The sequence below is a fragment of the Euwallacea fornicatus genome, chromosome 17, assembly GCF_040115645.1.
Source record: "Euwallacea fornicatus isolate EFF26 chromosome 17, ASM4011564v1, whole genome shotgun sequence".
Lineage (NCBI taxonomy): Eukaryota > Metazoa > Arthropoda > Insecta > Coleoptera > Curculionidae > Euwallacea > Euwallacea fornicatus.
In genome coordinates, this window is record NC_089557.1 from 2,730,827 (window position 1) to 2,747,070 (window position 16,244).

Sequence of the window (16,244 nt, forward strand, 5' to 3'; positions counted from 1 at the left end):
TCGCTGTGAGAACTCTTCAGTTAAGAGTGTATGACGCTGTTGCCACAGGCGATAATGGGTTTTTCTTGACTCTAATGAAACGAAAGATTATGAATCAAATCGCATGTTATATTCAATGATTGTACAAAATAAATACTTACATTAAAATAGAAATTGATACACAAAAACTAAACTTATTAGAATTGTTTATGTACACAGTACACAGCCATTATTAACAAGGTACCCGTAGGAGTAATTGTGATAAGAATACAGGAATAATTATATGTTGATTTAACTGTTTTTGGCAGGTATGGAAATATATTAGATATGGAAAAATCAAGAGAAATCACATCGAAGGCAACTAAATCTTAGAATATCGCAATAGTAGATGTACCTCCTTGTGGATGAAATACTGACAGTAGTGCTTTTGGCAAATGGTTAAGTCCAGGGGAATTAAAGATTTATGAAATTATTAAGTTTATTATTTTTGGCCAACACTATAATAACAATGACCAGGGCCACAATTATGATTGCCAGTACAGTGACTGCGACTAAGAGAAACCGTTCGCATTTCGTCCTTTTGGCGAAGCAGCAGTACTGTTCATAAATCCTGGAAATAAAGAGATAATTAATTTTCGTTGTTTATCCAGCAAACGAAAAAATCGCATATTTGCAATTAACTAGAAAACCTGAGCGCATTGATTCCTTTCGATGGAGCTTCAATTTAGTACTCCACCATGATTCAATAATGATAAAATATGTATAAAAATGTTATCGATAACATAGATTTAATGTAATATTCATTTTTGATAGCGTTGGAAGCACGTAGAAACTCTGAAAACACTTTAGCTGGATTTAATTTGTATGTTTTTAGGAATTGGGGGTAATTTTCATTTGAATTGAATTTCATTCAATTTGATCCAATTCATAGAAAAGTTGTCATAACAGTTTCCAAAGAATTTCGATTTCCACATGTCGTGCGCGCCTCCATGTATCTCAATTGCATATGCGTGCGCAAAATGTACATTCGCACACTGTTTTGAAATCCCTGAGTAAGGTACTATTTCGGCATTAGTTACATTATACATTATTAATTAAGGTTGGTTTAGGGGACGAACACTTACTGCAAACTTTGAAGACTAGGAGGTCGTGATGCTGCTGGTACACTGTTGGTCACCGACGCGCTCCTTTTGAGGTTTCCCTCAAAGGCTTTATTGTCGTAAGTACGGGACAGCTTACTTTTACTGCTGGCTGTACTTATTCTAGAAGCGTCTGAAGATTTCCTAAAAAAACGAAACGAAGTGTCCAGTCATTTTGACGTAAACCCAGTTGCATTTAGTTCAAACCTATTTTCATTTTGTTCTGCTGTATTTTGCTGCTCAGTCTAATTTGCTATTTTCGGAGTAATCTCGGCATGTTTCTGATCTAATTTAGCAATTTTGATTTGTTATGGCCCGAATTAGGGCAAATTCACGTTTTAACTTGAATTTCATTTTTCCAATTTTGTAAAAGCGATCCATAAGCATTCTGAATGCTTATTTTTCCCCTATTAATTAATGTTTAGCCATACTTGCAATTCAAAAGATTCCTCCTTTAAGGATTAATTAATTGAATCCCGCAAGCTTTAATGACAAAAAAATGGCTCTAGAGTCATTTACAGCCAAGTGAAATGAGCCCCTTCTAGGGCTTGTAACCTTCAATTAGGAACGCCCTCATTTTCGCTGTTTTATTCATCAAGTTAGGAACTTTACCATTTAAACTTTTAAGGATAGTCTCAAGTTTCACCCAGAAAATTAACAATGAATATTTTATGAGGTTTTGCTCTCTATGTGAGAATAATTTTTAACTCAATTTGGGTCATGTTTTGCAATTGACCTTTTAGCAGTTTTTTTTTTAAATTAAGGGCTGCCCTCAGGCAGAGCCGGCCTTAGCAAGTCTGGCGCCTGGCCGAAATTTTTAAATACCTCCCTCCTACCCTCAAGAAAAACTGTTGATCAGGAAATTCCTTCGCTTTCCTCCTCCCACAAAACCGGTATTGTCTTCAGATACGGCCAAAAAGGGATCATTAAGTACTTAGTGGAAAATGTAGCAATTATGGGAAGAAGTTTTACTGTTAAAAATTGTTTTACAGCGATTCACCTCAAATTAGTATAAAGCTGTAGATGATCTGGAAAACATACTTTTTGATCTAAACGTTTACCTGTCGACTACATCCATTCATTTGTAGTATTCTTCTAATAAATAATCCAAACAAAAGCTTAACATATTAATGGACTTAAATTGGTTTAATGATTAGTTTGCGTTATTGTGGAGATTAGTCCGTAATCCCTCTGGGATGATTGGATGTGAGTTATTCGTTAAAACCGCCCGTTTCCTCCCCCAAAAAATGACTTTCATTCAAATAGACTCTTACCTGCTAAGTTTTTGAGTTTCGTTTGTCACACTAAAAGCTATAGTTTTCTCAGTCTTTGGCACAGCAGTGTCATCTTCAGGAATGGTAGGTGTGAGGGGAGGTTTACCCTTTTTGCGCACCTTAGTCACACTGCTTTCTGTCACCGTGTTTTTCTTTGAAATGGATAGAAGGGGGTCCAAAGGAATTCCCTTCTCAGAGAGTAAAATGGTTGACTTTGTCTTGCTGTTAGAAGAGGAATTCGCGACTTCATTATTTGATGTTGACATGCCCGACCTGAAATGAGACGAAAACCATTAAACACTCAATGTGAAACATCAATGAAAAATATGTAATTGTGGTTCATAAGGAGTATTTGCTTAAATTCTATGCAACGGTAGTCATTTGTGTACACAGAAGATATTCAAACAGCGCTACTGTTACGAAGAAGAGAAATCTTCTCATGTCCGAAAGTTTCTATCTAGAGATTTTCTTCGGAAAAGGAATGAAACAGTAAAAACAAACTTTCTTCATCTTGAAAGTTGTTTCCTCTACAGACGTTACCTGGAAAAATTTAATCTAGAAAGGCACAGATCTTCTTGACTTCAAGAGTCTCTCTAAATGCCTTGGGACCACACCAAAGAGCTTGAAGATCTGCTAAGTTGTGAGGGCTTTCCTTATTTTTTTTCCGGGCTCTTGAAAGGAAAATGCAGTAAGTAGCTATGGAAACGTATACGGTGTGGCTTAACGAAAAGGTCACCCAAGAAGACTTAGAAAAAAATTCCAGAAATTTCAAGAAGCGGGAGCCAGGTCTGTTTGATTCACGAAGAAGCTGAAACTAAACAATAAAAGTATGCCTAAATTCGAATTAATGTCACAATTTATTAAAATGAAACACTGTTGACATTTACATAAATACCTTTACAATGGCTGTAAAAGATTAGACTGTTTCTGCGAATTTGATTCATAGATTTCACGTTAGTAATTATAGGAAAGATAATGTACGATAATTTCCAAAACCTTAGTTTTTCATGATACAGTAACGTTGGAACATGAGTAAATAGACACCGGTCGAAGATAAGTGTAGGATATGTTATAGCCAAATTACGAAGAAATTCACAAATCAGCAAAAAGAGTTATGAAATTGGGGAGTTTCCACGAAAAAAGCAAATGTGTGACGTGATGTCTTTTCCGTATATCACTAATTATAATGGAGCTTTAGGGAAACGGTTACGCCTCTAGAAATGAAAATTGAGCGATTTCTCTGAATTCACCATGCGAGTCACAATTTTTGGTGTATACACAGAATTTTTCAAAATTCACTATTCATAGCGTTGGTTGATAAAATTATACATCGTAATAATACAACAATTCCAGAAACCAAAATGGGTACAAGCTTACTGCACATTTCTGCAATTATAAATCCATCACTTAATGGTTCACTCACAGTTGCCTGCCTTCGATACGAAAAAATATGTGATATCACGTGAATGGAACCTATATTTTATATTGAACAATGTGTAGCCTGGAACGCAAAAAAATAGAACAGTAGTGGGATTGAATGAATCTTCGATATATCCCACTTGTTTTGGAAGACTAACGACCGAATAGAGATAAGATAAGCTAAAACAAACGTCAAGCAGAATACCTACACGTTAGTCTATGGTGAGATCACGAATGGTATTTGTTCGATATTACTGCAAACTGCTAATAAAAAATTCGTTCTGCTATTTATTGATTTGTATTAAATCGACATATTTTTTGTTTACCTGCTGTGAGGACCATTAAATATTGAGGAGGCAGTTAGGCGTGCAATTATCAACCATTAAGGGCGAATTTTTCAATCATTTTTGAAGCTTCTACGTTGCCACATTCAAAAAGTTCTTGGAAATGAACCGGAAGGTAAAGAGAAGATTGAAGTAGAATTGACAAAAAACAAGAGGAAAGGAAGAAAGGAGTCGAGCTCTGCTGAAGTGATCAGTGAACCCTCCTTTCACAGATCTTTTAAATCGATTTTCTGTTCAATATTTGTGCAAATTTTTCTTCACATTAGTGTTTTGTTGAAATATTTCGCAACGTATGTTTCATTAGTTTTACGATACAAAGTAATTTGATATCTCATAGTTCATTCCAGTCCCCGCTTATTAATTTGACCGGCACCGTGGTTTATGAGCTTCAGTTCTGTCATAAATAACCCGATAAATTGAAAAATACTCCAAATTTTATGCCGTTAATTTCCATTATTTGTATTGATTTCGATCAGATGTCCAACTAGGATACCTACCTTGCTTGAGGGCTGAAAATCTTGGCAACATATATTGAGGTTCCTTCATTTGAATGCACTTTCAGAATCACGACACGACATGTCAAAACTTGAAAAATGCGAAAAAGTAGGTAAACGAACTAACCTGAACTAGCACCCCTTTCTTATCAAGTGAAAGCCCTCTTAAGGCCTCTTTATTTAAAGGCACTTTCAGTATCTCAAAAATAGATATTAAATCGAGTTTGTATCGCCCAACTAAAAAGATTTAAGTAAAATTGAAATTTCAAGGGACATTTTCCGTTCAGGCAGCTTCTAGACACAAAGTTCAATTACTCGTATTAGTCATTTACTCGCGTTAAATCCACAAAACCCCCCCGTTGAGAGAGAATTTGCTCAAATTTTCCACTAACTATTCCAGATTTCCCTGTTTTGACCTTCCTTACATCTTTTCCGAGTATGCCCTTCACCCTAGGCAGCCAACTTCTACACAAACTTTAAACCCAAAAATTACCCTCATTAATTAAACTGCCAACTCCCCGAAATACGTTACAGACTTTTCCAATATCTACACTTCTTCCACAAGTTTTTCACAACAAAATTCGGCAAAACATCTTATAAAATACAGATGAACGTATCGAATATAGTTTGCCCGAATCCAGGCGTTCACCCCTTCCAGGCATATACGGGGGTTGTTGGAATTCTTAGCTGTGAATCCACCACTTCCTGGAGCTCGTATTGATTGCGTAAAGGACTGGAAAGTTCCAGGCAAGAAGTGCAATTTACAGGGAAGGGGTTGTACCTCAGTGCACACGGGTAATTAGTATCGATCTGTCTAATGAAATTTTAAAACTATTTGCTATTGATTGCTGGCAATTAAGGGATTAGGTTTTTTTGCTGAGGAATGGATTCGCTATCATATTTAGTTATGCGCAGCAGGCTGAAATAAATTTCCCCAGCCTCTAAAACTTTTTCGCGCTATCCAGATTTTAGGGCGGGAAACCTATCCAGAGAATCTCTCGTGTTCTGTCCGTTACCAGCCTCTGAGAGAACAGCGATTTCGGTAGTCTGCGATCCAGAGGGTTTCCTAAAGGATTTCTATGAGACCCTGATTCTAGAATTCTATGGATTCCTAAATTTTCGTTAGTTGTAGTGAAGGTGCTAGTTTCTGGTTGTTAGGGAGGTTTGCTTGTGACTGTCAACTTACCGAAAGGACCCGAGGTATGCATTTATTTTTTTTTTCTGAAATTTAAAATGGTATTTGCTGAGTAAAATTCAGGGCTATAGCTGATTTCAGGGCAGGCTCTTGGTGGTACAGGTTTACAGTCACGGAATTTATTTACGAGAAGAAAGAGCTGTATGGTTTTGTTCGTATTTGTAGCTCTGGAAAACATGCAAATTTCAGGTTTACCATTGATAGGATGCAGACATGGAAGGTTTGAGTTATTACTGTTGATGGGCCGTGCCGTTTCCGTTGTGGTGAGAAAGGGCGTGTTCGCGGATTCTGACCAGGGCGTAATTTTTACAAGAAGAATATGTTTTTGAAAAAATAATGTACATTCTGCACTCTGTATCTGATTCATTCAAAACACAGTGTGCAAACCAAAAAACAAATACACCTACAAGTTTACTGTTATTTTTGTGTAGGTCTTTGCCCCACTTCTCAAACTGCGGACCAAAATAAACACAGACATCAGGAAGACAACTACTTTTTTATTCAATTCATGTATCATTCCTTCACTGTTCACGCACGTCCCATTCATAACCGACAACTCACCATATTAATGTTTTAATAATTTACTACTCTCTGCCATCACGCACTATCGTGCCTATTAGTGCCACAATACAAGTTTCAGCTGCAAGATGTGAGGGTGCTAACCGATTCTACAACCTCCAATGGCCCAGTTCGTGACCCATATCCAGCCCACGTTGGTGGAGGCTTCACATCATCACGTCCCGCATCCGCATCCACATCACCATCTGGAAAAACACGAGAAACATGACAAGCATGAGAAACACGAAAAACACCACAAAGAAGTTGAACATCATCAGCAAACTTCTAAGGAACACCATCATGGGAAGGATAAGTATGGGTGGATACATCTCCCTAAAATAGGTAAGTTTTTGAGATATCGAGTTCTGATTTAGAGTTTAGAGTTTTACTTAGAGTTCCTTTTCCCTTTAATAAGCATCGGGGTCTTCAGTACTTATTCTAAGAAGTCCTCGTTTCGCTTTTTATTTTTTAACTGAGTATGGCTGGTTTTGACATCTTGTAGTTGTTGTCATATATAGATTTCAATTTAATGAAGAAATTTCATACCTTGTCAAACTTTCATTTCAAGCATCACAAATATTGTATATTTTTCGTTACACCCCAGGGTGGGAGGTAATTATGGCAATATCACTCTTTGCTTTTGTTTCTTTGGTTGCACATAAGGGAGATCATGACACATATCAACGGTGCCAGATTTATTTCTGTTCATTTGATTTTAGGCGCTGAATTTTTCATCTTTCGTAAACATCAATCAATTTAAGATTACATTTTGAATGTTACCAAATTTGTTCGTATTCATATGGCTTTGCGTCGAAATAATTCAACAATACAAGAGCAAAAGAGGTGAAGCTGGCAACATCAACTACCGCTTTTGTTTTTTTGATTAAGCACTAAGGGTTATATGCCACCCCGCCCTGTTGCAAGATTAAAGATTTTATACTACATTCTTCATTTAAAAAACCTGCATTTTTTTCCATCTTAAAGAACAAGGAATGGAAATGCTCCATTTAGAGCATAAACACTGCACAAAGTGCTAGTGTTAATTACGAAACTGGTTCTTGCAGTTCTTCGTGTAATAAAAAGTTGTTTTATCGAAAACTGACAGCTTAAAAGCTCTAAAGGGCGTTCCGTCTTTTGTGTTAGCAATAAAGGAATAAGTTCTCGTTAAGATCCTGTATCGATTTTCTCACTAAGGTCGTTGTGTAATTTACGAATAGAAGGCCTTAAAGAAAAGACAATAATGGAGGGTTTTGTTGCGAAAGCACACTTACACGTATCGGAGTTTTATCAGTCACTTAAAAGTCTATTTTTGTATTCGAATTGTTTTCTATAATTTCAGGGCACTCCCCTCAACACTATCCAGTTCTCCCTGCCACCCCCAGCCACCACCATGGCGATGAGCATTCAGATCAGGAACATAAGAGAGATTCCGGGCAATACCTGGATTCGCATGGAATTCCCCATACATACCAACTACATTTCATTGATTCCCAAGGAATCCATAGGTAAATTAAACATTCCCTTTGACGCATTATTGCTAATTAGTAGTTTCTGTTTCTAACAGGGATTTTCATGGTCACGCTGAAGAGTACTTAGATCAAGAACACCACGAAAAAGAAGCCTTTCACGACATCGAACGTCACTGGGAGAAAATGGAGAGTTACACTGAAAAAGAGGAGGTTTTTATTAGGAAAGCGGTGCCGGAGGAGCGGTCTCCTTTCGAGAAATCTCCCTCCAAGGAGGAGAAAAGGCCTGTGCCTCCTCAATACATTAACTTGCACCAGATCCACACAGTGGAGAATAAATATCAAACAGTAAGTATTCTAGGAAAATTTTCAAGATGTAATGTGAAATTTAAAAGCTTCGGCGCAATTTCAATGAGTTGATGCAAATCGTTCGCCAGACATCCAGGCGCCTATAAAAGCTCTGGAAAAGGTCGACTCTCCGCTGTCTCGGCGTCTCGTTTCCATTATTCCCGGAATTCTGGAGCCAGACGTAGGCTCCGGAAGAATTAGCTGAGTCACTGGCGTAGTTGGGTCGTTCTGTACTTCGTCCATTAATTTTCCTCTTCCAATTTGTTTGTTGATTATCTCTTCAATGTGTTTGTACAGACATGTTTTAGAATGAGTAGCAAACTACAGATTTTCTTATAAAATCAGGATGTCTATGGTTTGATTAGATCTTTTCTAATATATATATATATATATATATATATGACGTTCCTTCTCTCCCAGGGGGCAAAAATTAATAAAGTTTGGAATTAAGGGCATCTTCGGTCCTTGTCCTATAGGACGTTTCTCTGATGCCGAGGCTGAATTTTCGAGTTGCCGCGGTAATTTGGGTTGTATTTATTGGGAAAAATCGTTTCTATTTGGCATACATCTCATGGAACTGCTGTTTTATTTTCGAAAAAGTGATTATAATGATTAAGTCGTTTTGGTTTTCGCACGCATGTGTGTGCGAAAAAGGGCCATGTCTCACACGAATAAAGAATGTTGTACCACCAATATATCGAATGGCAAATATTTCTGTATACTGCTACACTGTTAGTACTTCAGTGAAAATTATGAGGGGTGAGGGGGAAGGGGGGGTCATATACGCTATGTTCAGAGCACGAGAAGTAGGAATAAAAATAGTTGTACCGCCAAAGAAATCTGCTTAACCGTGTGCATTGAATTCAACAATTCAAAATTGCAATAAATCCGGGTTAAGGATCATCAAAATTAAATAACACAAAAGTGACGCTTCAATTGTCTCAGCAGTCGTACGCACAATTTCATTCACCATCGCGTACAGAAAGAGCATTGCATTCCACACTTTCCAAATATATTTTCCCCTTAAGATCAGCTCTATAGTTCGATCTCAGACCACCTGCAGTTGATGATGATGAGGGATAAACATTGGAATAGACGTCAAATCACATTGAACTAACGTATGAGGTATGCAACCCAGACTTAAAGTGACAAGAGGACGTCGCGTGTTTCGTCTCTGGACAAAACACCCTTCAGGACAATCCAGAGTTCTGAGAGATCGATTTCCCTGTAGATGTCCCTGTTAACCGCATTATTTGTACAATCGATATTGGCGGCTCCGCACTGACTGCAGAAACACATTAAACCCGCCAAACTCATGAAATAAATTACCTTTTAATACTCTGGAGAAGTTTCCAAACTATAAAGCAATTTGATGTACTTGTACCGCAAGAATTCGTTCGACTCATAGTCAACTATTATCATTGTGATAAAAATGTAGAGTTGGCTACCGAATGGCAGCATATTTCCCTTTTAATGTTACTGGATAAATAAAAAAAAAAACCTGACATCGGTGCGTAAGTTATAAACAAAGTCTGGATCCTTGAGGTTCGATGGAAATAGAACAACGCGCCGACGAGCCTTTCATTACTTTCTATTCTATTGTTGACACATTCGGAATGTTAGACGTGCATGTAATCGTTTTGTTATTTATATTACCAGAACAGCCAAGAGACCTTGTTTATTTTCAATTTTAAAATTAGGCGCCAGCAGAGTAGTATAGCCAGACCCTTTTTAATAAGGGTTTCGTCTGTGTGAAATGGCCATTTTGGTGCTTATTCAAGTAAATTTCAGTCAGAATAGAAAATCTGAATATAAATTAGGCAAAAAAGTTGATAAGATAGTTTCTAGTCGGACCGTCAAGAGGTGGCGCTGCCTGTGTACGCCATCTGGCGACGCCCCTTGACAATTGCACTCCATCTAGATGCTCAGAGTGGTCTTTGGCTTGGCCCTTTCTCAGCAGCATCGATCAGCAGCAAAAATAAAAACACGTTGTGTTATTTGGCTCTATAACAAAAGTTGCGGCCTTGACCGATACCTAATGCATAGCGCCATACCTTACAATAGCTCGCGGTAATAGACGACAGTTTGAAGTCTATAGGTTGATGTAGTTGCGTAAGGGATCAAAAATCAATTCTAATTTAAAATCGGCCCTTTATTATTCTGATTTCACAGGAAAAGAGTTCTTTCCACAGAAATGAGAGCAATTGTAAAAATGAGATCACTGTTTTACGATCGTGCTGTGTAGCGTGCGTGTCTAGTTAGATGTATAAACACTTAGCCTTTAAGCGCCTGTTGCTTAGAAGGAAATGTGTTTTCTTCGGTTTTTGTTGACATTTTTCCTGCAAAATCTCTGCAGTCTGACTGCAGTGATTGTTTGGCAAAATGCAGCTTTTCATCGCTGTTCCGCTAAATGCCAGGATGGCGCTATTTCAAATTTCCATTTAATCTCTGATTTATAGACTCTCTGAGGAGATATTCGTAGGTTTTGACGGTTTTTCAACGAACAGAACAATCGGTAATATTAATGAGTGTAGACTGCTCATGAACTTATGAGCTTATATACAGATATGTATTCCTAATACACATAAGAGTTGTGGTTGGCACCGCAGTGAAACGATCTCCAAAGAATCTATTGACTCATACGGAACTCTCCACTTTAGTGCCTTAGAAATTCCTTATCGAATTGCCTGTCAGCTTATTGCCGGGGAAATTTATGCTCTAGAAAACAATTAAAGCTAGAAATAGAGTATGCTAATTTCGCCTGCCAAAGCATGCCTTGGAGTTATCCACTTTCAACGGTTTGAAGAAAAAGTAATCATCAACAACATAACATTTTACCTATTTTCCCAGTCATGGACTTCTTCGTCGTAACCAAATGTTCTTAGTTCAATTACTTTTCTACTCAGAAGCACGAATTCCTTCCTGTGCTATTGGTAGAATTTGAGCTTTTCTCTTAATTTTCATTATTCATTTAATTTTTTTCGTTACATGTCAATTTACTCTGTAGTCTTTTCAATTGCTTGGTGTCCTTATTAGTCGAATTCATTTCTTTCCAACCATCCTTTGCTCTATCTTTTTATTTCGTAGATTTTCTAAGCGTTTATATACTCGAATCTATTCGCGTCTCCTAACACGTTTTAGCAGTATCTTGTTTTTCCGGCACATTGTCTTCATTTCCATTTTTATTTCGCCCTTTGCATATTTCCTCTAACTCTGGCGTCGATTTGTTTCAATTCCAATTTTTACTTAATTAATTAATATTTTTTATTTATCTTCTCATTAATTTTAATTTATCTTGATTTCCCTTTCTTGTTCTTTCTCTCATCCTTTTGGATTCAATGGAGTTAAATGGAATTAAAAAAAAAATGTTCAGAAAAGACGTGGTTAAGTTCCTATCTACATATAAATACATTTGCCGTTGCATTCGGAATTTGCTACAGAGCGAGACAAAAATTGAGTTCCAAACTGATTTCCACACAAGACCCCGGTATATTCACAAAACTGAAATTTATATGTTTTCTCAACTCATCCCCAGTTTTTGAAGATGACTCTGAGGACGATCAGCCGATATAATTCCAAATTGCTTTCTTGCCCTAAGATGAGGGTATTAAATGAGTGGACTGAAAAGGACCCAACAATCAGTTTAAGTTTGGAATTTTATGTGATACGTTTACCGAAACCTGCTTCCTATGAAAGAATTACGTCACCGTCACAATAGCCTACATTGTGTGGTTAATTAGGCGAAATGTCGGCCATCATGCAAACGGACAATAGTACAATTTTAACGGAATTAGAAAAAGCGTTGAATTAACCTTTGCACAACTTTAGGTTAATTAGCTTCAGTAGAGCAAAAATAATGATATGGCGCTCGTATCTGGACAGTATTATGTCAAATGGTTCCCACTTCACCAGGCCAGGACTAAAATAGCTTATCCGAAACGCACTACGTCTAAAAATACGAAACTCATCGAAATTTGCCAGTATTCCTTCGCTTGCTTCGCGGCTTTACTCTTTCGCGGTCGGTTTTGAGAGAAAAAATTGTGTTGGGCAACGGACCGGTGCGTAAAACGCACTATTACGCACGACTGATCGAGAAAGTGTTCACCCGCCGGTTTTTCGCTTCGACTTTGTGCCTTAATTTCGTATTTTTTTACTTGCTATTGTTATAAAGTATGTGGTATGAGCGTAGTTTTGTTGCTTATACAATCAGGGGTTGGAGAACGGACAGAAGAGTACGAAAAGTGAGGGCAAGAGCAGAAATATTTGATAGTTTGGTGTTAACGCACGATGGCGAAAACGTCGTTTTAGTATCACAAGGTTTACTTCGATTTACTTAAATTGACTGCTCATGTCCAAAATCTATTTTTGATCTTCAGTGTCAGTCAAATTTGAATATTAAATGCAAAGCCTAGCGATGCGTTTCAACACAAATCAATCGTCCGTATCATCACTTGCAAATTCCTTAAAGAAAAACACCGTCAGGTGATCCTTATAAAGGTAGAATTAATGCGTACTCTAACTGTTTCTGGGATACCTAGAGATAAAAAAAAAAATTTTGTTAAATCAGGTACGGATCTGGTTTGTGAGGATAAGGTTCTGAATTTTGTCCTGATATGGAAATTACGTTTTGGGAATTTTTTTTAAAGTCCAATGGGGCATCATTATGTCTTGAACAAATAGGTACCAACTCAATATTTTAACGTTAACTCTTCCATTTTTGTGGATTAATTTTGCAGTGATTAAAATCCGCAAAGCCAAAAATCCGGAAAAAGTCAGTAGCATGCTTTTGTTTCGTATGCATCCAATATATTCTCAGATATTGAATTGCTGCATTGGCGTAGTTTTTATTAATTTTTTTTTTAATTTTCATAAAGTCAGTGGCGTGGTTTCAATAAAATTAAAGTGCAGCGGCCATGTTGCCCGAGTTAAGCTGCAAAATCCGACTTTTCGTAAGTCAGTGGTGTAGCTCAATTTTTGAAGAATCATAAGAATTTTGAAAATGTGTCAATTAAGCAGATTTTTACTTAATTGGTTTTAAATTCACTTTGTTGAGTGCACTAACCTGTGTGGAAAATTATTTGAAACATCTGTAAGTTTCGGCTCTTAATGGGACAATTCTGGTTTTGAAAACGCACTAAAATCGATGGTGCGGCCGTTCTTAAAAATTCGAATATGCTATGTCTAGTCTTAAAATGTTCGATTATGGTAAATTTGTTACCGCACTGATTTGGAGGAAATTAAACAACAAAGTTCTTCATCTGAAAGTAGTACACAACTTTATTTTAAAATTCAATATTTTTAGCGCACTCGAGAACTTTAGATGGATACGGGAACTGAGTGAAATATTCTCTTTTGGAGTGACGTCAAACTGACTTACCAAAACAACTTTTATATCTACTATATCGACAAATATACGCGATTTTGACGTCATAGATCCAGTCATTAACAAGTCTGAACCAGAAATTTAGTCCTATGATCAACTATGCTGAATTTCATTCGTGTTTTTATTTCTAATTCAATAATCTAGATTGTTGGATTAGAGAATATTGAATATTCCGCAATTTAGGCAAAAGGGAATAACATTCACTATGTATAAATGCGATAGTTAGCAGTATCAAAATGGGGGGTCGTTTTCGAAAACATTTAGCGCTGCCCGGTGATCAATTCAGAGGAGCCGAGTTGATTTCTGTGTAGCAAACCCAGAAGGGTTATAGGGCCATGCATAGCTGTGCTTCACGCATAGGTGCGATAGGGAATGGGTTCCCATTGAAAGTATTAATATTTTTTTGCTTGGGCGCTTAAGTTCTGGACACGGTTATTATCTGAATACCGAAATTGGTGCATTGTTGACTTACGAAAGATGTCCTAAGGTTTGAGGAAAATTTCTAGTCAGGTTTCCTATCAACTATCCTTCCAGATTCATTAAGACCGTCGCTGTGCTTTACCAGGAGCTGCTGAATTTCATGCCCGCTTCAGGATACCTTTTTACGTTGATAGTTTGGTAGAATCAGAAAGCATGTAGGTTTCTATCATGGGCGGGCTTAAGCGACCTTTCGGCAGTCCCAATTTCAAAGCCGCGAAAAAAATCAACAAACTTGACACATTTTCCGCCATCTGCCGTGATTAACTATTTCGCATTTTCTAATCCGGGAGGTTAAATTTAACGTAAAATTTTTATCTGCCAATAAACATAAATCTATCTCAATTATAGCGACCCAAATTTAAAAATAGGTAATTTATATAAACGGTCTGCAAATGGATTGGCGTGGATCAAGACCTTTCAATCCTGTGACGAAAAACATTTTTTCCTACTACTTTCGTTTCGATTTTATATTAAGTGGACTAATTGATTTCACTGCGTATAATTAGGCCATGTGTTTAGGCTTATTCGCACTTTCAGTTTTGTTTCAATTCAACCCCGATTGTAAACTCAACGAAAATGACCACTGCTCATGCCCAAATTTATTTTAGGTGTAGATAAGGGTTTTTTTTTCTATTTTCATACGGTAGTCGACTACATAGTGCTTAATTAGTGTGTAATGTAAGATAGTAAAAAATGTCGCAGTTAATGAAGAAGAGATTCCCGTCGATCCAAAGCCTCGATGTCGGGGTAAGTTGCACCTCAGTGTCTTTGAAGCGGACATTCTCCTGTTTCAACCTACTTTTTCTTAATTTACATTAACCTAAACAAAGAATGTATATACTTGAATGTTGGCTACGGCTTTACAGAGTGACGTAATTCGTTTTTACAGCAAAATCCATTATACATTGTTTGTATCAGCTGACGTCCTATCTCTGTCAATATGTTAAGCGAATTCTCCATAATGGAAGTTCTTGTATTGATTTTCAAGGAAAGGGAATTTATGAGATTTCTAGGGAAAGTTCAGTCTCGCGGGAATTTACGGTGACCGTAAGTACGCACCATATGGAATCTTTTTTTAAATTTGAATTTATCAGAAAATGTTCTTTTTAGCAAAAGTTTTTGCATTCCTGCAAACTCAAAACGTAGTTTACCAGATTGATATATCTGATTTCGTGTGGGAGAGATTGAAAAATTATGAAAATGGCCCATGAGTAAACAATTTTTATTTTGAATTTTAGAGGAAACACATATTATGAAAAGTTGTTTGGAATTTTGAGGTAACCCAACAATAAATTTGCAAGTTTTTATCCCATAAAACACTGTTTCGGATTTTTTTGTGACTTATTTAGAGGATCAAAAAATAAAAATGTTATATGTATTTTGGGACGAAACTGGCATATTGAATAAATTTGTGCAACGCACAAGAAAAAGTGATTTATGGAATAGAAACTTAAAACTTCACTGTTGGGCTCATCTTTTAATTCTAAACAACTTTTCATAATACACGTTTCCTCTAAAATTAAAAATAATGGTAGTTTACTCATAAGCCATTTTCATAATTTTTGAATCTCCCCTATGTGAAATATACACGTTTTGTACACTGCTTTTTAACGTTGTAGGAATACAAAAACTTTTACTAAGAATAACATTTTCTGATAAATTCAAATAGAAAAGAATCCCATATGGTGCGCACTTTCTGTCGGTCACTGCATATCTTGTTGATTATTGCTTATGAATATTTATGTATTTGGCTTTCATTTCTTCAGTCATTTCTTTCTTCCTCCACAATTCTCTAGATCGCCTACGGATTGTTCCTCTTTCAGAAGGAGCCGTACGCCTTTTCTTTCTCATACATCATCGAAGTCAATATTCATATATTTACGTAATTAAATGTAAAAGGGATAATGATAATAATACATAAATAACAATAATTAAAAAATGATAATAATTTTAAAAAATGTAAAAAATTTGGCGAAGTTACACAAGAAGCTTTTTCTTTCTCAGGAGTTCAGCTCTATATGAAGAAGTTAAGAAACGTAAACGACTGCAACATATCAAATTCCTCCAAAACTCGTTTCCTAAAGCGATTGTAGCTCTGTCAGAGGCACTTAGAGGGCCCTCAAAAACCGACCCAAAGAAGTTCTTTTAAAATACAATACTAAGCT

At 36.7% G+C, this 16,244-nt stretch overlaps 2 protein-coding genes across 2 annotated transcripts in view; one reads left to right on the top strand and one right to left on the bottom strand.

The window, feature by feature from the left end:
* Nucleotides 1-87: 87 nt before the first annotated feature.
* The window catches only part of LOC136344397 (uncharacterized), a 27,379-nt gene continuing 11,222 nt past the window's right edge, over nucleotides 88-16,244 (bottom strand). The window contains exons 2-4 of the mRNA XM_066291815.1: nucleotides 2,393-2,665; nucleotides 1,104-1,262; nucleotides 88-589 (exon numbers count right to left, since the gene is read on the bottom strand). Of these exons, the coding sequence (XP_066147912.1) occupies nucleotides 433-589; nucleotides 1,104-1,262; nucleotides 2,393-2,658 (582 nt within the window). The 5' untranslated portion in view covers nucleotides 2,659-2,665 and the 3' untranslated portion in view covers nucleotides 88-432. The remainder of the gene's footprint in view (nucleotides 590-1,103; nucleotides 1,263-2,392; nucleotides 2,666-16,244) is intronic.
* On the top strand, nucleotides 5,617-16,142 carry LOC136344396 (sex-determining region Y protein-like). The gene is made up of 5 exons (XM_066291814.1): nucleotides 5,617-5,849; nucleotides 6,485-6,744; nucleotides 7,742-7,907; nucleotides 7,967-8,216; nucleotides 16,084-16,142. Exons 2-5 carry the CDS (start codon nucleotides 6,525-6,527, stop codon nucleotides 16,099-16,101), a joined length of 654 nt encoding a protein of 217 aa, XP_066147911.1. The 5' UTR covers nucleotides 5,617-5,849; nucleotides 6,485-6,524; the 3' UTR covers nucleotides 16,102-16,142.